The following is a 5,543-nucleotide window of genomic DNA, read 5'->3' on the forward strand; positions in this document are numbered from 1 at the left end:
AGCCTTTTTCTCTATTTATTATTTGTACAATCAAAAGCGTAAAGCCTTCACATACTTTTTAGATCTTTTTTATCGATTTGTGTTTCAGGCTGATAATAACCTTTGTTTCAGTAATAGATAAAAAGAAAATAATGTACCAGATGTAGACTAGTAAAGGTAATATCTCATATCTAAGAAAAAATGATCATACCATCTTGGATGTCATCATGATCATTCAGAAATGCAGGAAAAAGCAATTAATGTTAAATCAGAATATGTGTTTGCTGGTATGAGTATATCATTCCTTTCTGCTGCAAAGCTTAGGGAGATAGTGGGAGGAGAAAATTATTTTCTCTGATTACGATGATGCAGAATACTTTTCTTGTGTTCTGTATAAATATTAATAGGAAAAATCTAGTAATGTGGATTTGGAAGGGAGAGAAGATAATCATGTTGCATAGTCTACTCTTCGTAAATTTTAATGGAATATCTGGCTAGGCTGCATAGGTTCATTTCACAGAATCACAGAATCACAGAATGTTAGAGATTGGAAGGGACCTCGAAAGATCATCTAGTCCAATCCCCCTGCTCAAGAGACTTTGTAATCAGTCCTTTCTGTATTTTTGCGTGGCATATCTTAATCTCTAGACAATTCCCTATAAATTACCCAAAGTGCTTAAACAATTTTGACCAGGCTGGGTTTGATTTACATTTCTGTATGAGATCTTTTGTTGTCATTTTCATCAATAGTATTGTAATTGCTGGAAGTTTTAAAACATATACACCAATATAACCTGTTTTAAAAATTATTTAATGAAATTTCAGATACTGCTAAAGCATATACAAATTAGTACTTTAAATGATGGTTTTGTCTGAAATGCTCTTTTGATATTCCACAGCAATGCCATGTCTCTCACTCCTCTCCTTACTCCTTTCACATAGTAAATCCCATTTCTATCAGTGTTGTCCTTTTGCCCTTTCCCTGACAATGAGTTTTCTTCTAGTCAGTGCAAGTATTCGTATAAGTCAGTAATACCTTGACCTATCACTTTTAGCAGCTTTTAAGATCTGACTAACTGCCTTACAAAAATTTGGGGAAGGTTTTCCTAAACAGGAGGTGAAATGATCGGTGGGTCTGTACACCTCTCTCCTCCACAAGCTTGTTGAAGAGCACAGTATGTAAGTGCATGAGAACAGCTTGACCCGAAGTGTGAACTGAGCACTAGACATTGTTTAAGATTACAAGACCCCTGTCCTGTAAGTAGATCCACACGGACACATCCCTGCAACTGCTCAAAGCTCTCATCAGGTTAAGTCCCATCATCCATGTGTGTTTTCCTGCAGCATCAATGCTTTAGACAGAAAGGATGGTGTCAATTTCACCTAGTTTTATTTATCTGAGTTGTGATGTCTGTATCATCTGAGCTGGGGCTGTGTTAGGCTCCACTATGTTCAGCGGAGAGGAGTAGGCATATCTAGGGTGCAGTCCATCTGTCCCAAAGAAGCCATCAACTTAGATGAGATTAATTATGCTGTATTTATTTCTTTCCACAGCATATTAAGTGACCCTAATCTGTCTCACTTAGAGATAGATATCTGCATGTGATCAGATGAACCCAGGCAAATAGTCCCAGGCAGGGATAGAGCCTTTTCTTATTCTCACCCTTCCTCTTTCAGGCTCCAGATGCTTGAAGCCATCTGCAAACACTGGGAAGGTCCAATCAGCCTGGCACTCTATCTCTCTGATGCGGAAGCCCAGCAATTTCTGCGCTACGCCCAGGGCTCAGAAGTACTTATGAGCCGCCACAATGTCGGCTACCATATCGTGTACAAGGAGGGCCAGTTCTATCCTGTGAATCTGCTAAGGAACGTGGCCATGAAGCATATCAGCACACCATACATGTTTCTGTCCGACATTGACTTCTTGCCCATGTATGGACTCTACGAGTACCTCAGGTAAATGGACAGTGGAGAAATTCTGACTGCCACCTGCATTTTCAGCCCCTCCACACCCCACCCTTCTCACATATTCCCAAAATAATGCAGTTTGAGCAGATCTGAAAGAGGCAGCTTACAGGTGTTTAAGGTGTGACAATGCCCAGCAAGGCACAAGAATTTTTATGCTAGAGGAGGGGGCTGTAACTGGAAATAAAGCAATATGGTTATGAAAGAAAAAAACTCATGTCTAAATATAAGCCCTGTTAGCCATCAGAATAATTCCCTCAGTGCAAGAATCAATTTGAAAATTGAACTGGACTAAGTATTATCAAATGTGCAAGAGCGTCCTGTATTAGCAGAGATGTGAACCAGGCAATTTCCCTCAACATCCGTGGTTCTTAATGTCAGTGACAGAAAAAACATGTAAAGCATTACTGAACTGGTCATCCCTGTGACACACTCTTAATCCAGTCCTGTATCTTGAAAAGAGGGTGATAGTCTAACCGGCTCAAAAATATGACTGCAGTGTCAGCACCTGTCAAAGCAAAATAATTAGCATAAGGAAAGTGGGAAGAGTAACCTCAGTGTGTATTGTACATCGTGAATGTGAGCGGGTTGGGCTGAGGAAACTGTATACAGACCTCTGATCCATTAACTGAGTCTCCTTTAATAAAGACCTTTTTCCCCTGCAGAGGCTGGTCATCTGAGTCGAAAGCATAGAGCAAGGACGACACTCTGTGGCGAAACAGGAGGATTGCCATTCCTTAGTCCTGACCAGTTTTGCTTTTCCTCTCTGTTCTAATTTGGTAAAAGTTGATCAAAGTGTTCCAGTGAGAGTCTGCCTGGAGGTCATCCTTTCAGTCCGTAGGCCTCGGGGTGTTGGAGTGTAAGGGGAACAATACCTTCCAAATCATAAACTTACAGAGGAATTCCTTTGTTTCAGGTTTAACATCTCAGTAAGCATCTTCTCACTTCTCCCTCATGTGGAGAATTAATTGCCTTTTTCAATTTCTGCATCGACATACAGGGCCAAATTCGCTATGGGTTTTAAGGCACTGGATTTCAATATCATTGAAGTTTTATCACACTGTAGCAGCTTGTTTCCCACTTATTTTAGGGATATTTCTTTTTGACTTGTGCTGTAAGGACTCCAAAATAATTCTATCCCTTGCACACATTAGCTTTCTCAAGATCCATGTAGGAACAGTTGTTACCTTTTCTGTTCTGTGACATTAGTGTTGCATACTCTCTTGTTTCTTCAGATCGATGCTGGACACAGTAGGGATAGCAGGTGTTGATACTGCACATAGTGCCAAAAAAGCAACTTGTTCCTCCATGCAGCTTCACAGTGCACTGATGGGAGCCAGCACTGAAAGGAAGAAGAGAGAACACAGAATGATGTACCACAGCATACTCGAGATATTACAACCATAGAAATCATTCCCATATGCTAATAATGTATTATAGGACTAAATGATGATGCCACCCGCTGGTGCTGCTTCAGAAAAAAAACAGATTTGAAATGAAAGCTGTTGCATCCATGACCTTCTGTTACTCTACCAGCCTTTTGTGAGGGCCGTACCACCTTAACTCTGACTGTGAGTCTCTGTTGCCTGGGAATACTGAAATTGCTAATCTGCTACTACCAGCTCTTTAAAAAGGGATTGGATTTTTTTTGCATGTGGACTAGAGGCTTTTGTTGCTTTTTCTATAATGATTTTTCTGAGCAAAATAGCAGGGAGGTTGTGGTGAGATTATTTTAAATGCAGATACCCTGTATCTTTCTGCATTGACTGTTCCCACTGCCTCTGCAAGTAGATGATTAGCGCTACCTATCTGAATGGCAGCAACTGTTTGTTAGAGAGACATTTCCATCTTCATTTCCTCAGATAGAACAACCATAAGCAAATAGAAATTGTGTGGTGTTTCAGGTATCGCTTAGTACAGAATGAACCAGACAAATCCCTCTCACTTGCCAGTTTGCTGATTTACATATATTGTATATTGTGTCTCTACAGACAATATGTTCTCAGAAATAAAAGAATTTCGAAAAACATTTTCAACATATTTTGAAGGTGTTGTATGTGAAAGGTTACAGCCAGTTTTGAAGGAGAAGCTGATGGTTACCTGCCCCTCTAGGTGTCTGGTACTAACTGAGCTTTTTCACAGCTGCTAAGACCATTTCAGTGCTTTCAGTCTCCATCAAACCCTCTTTTTGTCCTACCTTACTCTTCTGTGAAGTACAAAAGGAAAGAAATGTATCATTTAAAGATTTCCTGTTTATGAAATTCAGACACTTTTGTGGTCTGTGCTGAGTTGATGTCTTTTTTGCCTTCTCTCATTAGTTACTGAGGTCATCTTTTCATTGCCCCGGAGGTAAAGGCTCTTTCTGGTTGCTACAAGTAAGATGTGTGGGTCATCCTCTAGGTTTTATAGCTATAGACAGGCTGCTTATCTACAGTTGTCACAGATAACATGAAAATGCTTTCCTGACACATTTCCAGTAACACATTTAGCATGAATTGGGAGCTGGCATCCAAAGCCCTGTCCACAGATTTTATACCTGTCCCCTGCAACATGAGTTGTTCTTATCACAAACTCTGTGACTGCCATGTTCGTTGACTCTTAGAGTCTTGATGGTAGAAGCTAATTTGAATTAATGGACTCTTTTATTATTATGAATTCAGTGCTTTAAGAATAAGTTGCTGACCTTTCTGTATATGAGCTTCTCTATCCTTCATAAATGGGAATGATATTACTATCTGCCCACATGAGGGTGAGAATTCTTTGTTAATTTTTTGGAAAGAGAAAAAAAGATTGATATCAACATGGAGGATTTTATTCAACCTGTGAGGAGACTCTTGTGATTTAAGATTAATTTCTTCCATGCTTTGCAAAAAATAGGGTTGATTAGTAGATTACAAATTTAACCCAAAATTAACTGTGTCAGAATGACATACATCAGGTCTGAACACAAAGATGCCTGGGAAACGGTTTCCTGGACAACACTAGCAAAGAGAAAGCTCTTCATAAAATCATATATCCTTATTGTGGGGTTTGGAGGGAAGGACAAATAAAGGAAAATGGACACTAAATTGATATTACTGAATCCAAAAACAGCCCTCATAAGGATAGTGCAAGAATTAAACAGTTTAACCCGTGCCAGTTTGCAAGATAACCCAATTTATTTCTTACATTAGATTCCACATATCTTGTAACACCAGCAGTGAAAACTTTCCTATTCCAAATATTGCAGAACCAGTCAACCAGCAAAGGTTACCTCCACTCAAAACAGGAAAAAAAGTCAACCCATAGAAAAAGAAAAGCAAATTTGCTTCCAATAGGAAAGGAAATAGGAGCAAACCACCAGCCAAGATATCAAGAAAATGGAAGGTGTTTTTTCTCTCTGCCAGATCCTCCCTGTCTTTATCACAATTCACATGACCTCTGTTGTCCTTCGTCAGTCAGGTTCAAGATCTGCACATCAGTACTGATTTCGTCTTCCCCTTACATTGTCCTTTAAGTCATCTAGTCCTCATCAAAGCCAGGCTATTCTACTCAGAGGTTGGTGCTGCTGGACTTCTTGACTGAGTGTGTCTCAACTCCCAGCTCAGTTTTGGTGAACC

The 5,543-nt window shown here is 39.7% G+C and overlaps 1 protein-coding gene across 1 annotated transcript in view; it reads left to right on the top strand.

Moving 5' to 3' along the window:
- LOC104463713 (glycosyltransferase-like protein LARGE1) overlaps nt 1-5,543 on the top strand; it is a gene marked incomplete at its 5' end in the record, with an annotated part of 62,952 nt that overhangs the window by 44,734 nt on the left and 12,675 nt on the right. Inside the window, one exon of the mRNA XM_010076152.1 lies at nt 1,657-1,935. Within this exon, the coding sequence (XP_010074454.1) occupies nt 1,657-1,935 (279 nt within the window). The remainder of the gene's footprint in view (nt 1-1,656; nt 1,936-5,543) is intronic.

The sequence above is a fragment of the Pterocles gutturalis genome, unplaced genomic scaffold, assembly GCF_000699245.1.
Source record: "Pterocles gutturalis isolate BGI_N339 unplaced genomic scaffold, ASM69924v1 scaffold14103, whole genome shotgun sequence".
NCBI classification, from domain to species: Eukaryota; Metazoa; Chordata; class Aves; order Pterocliformes; family Pteroclidae; genus Pterocles; species Pterocles gutturalis.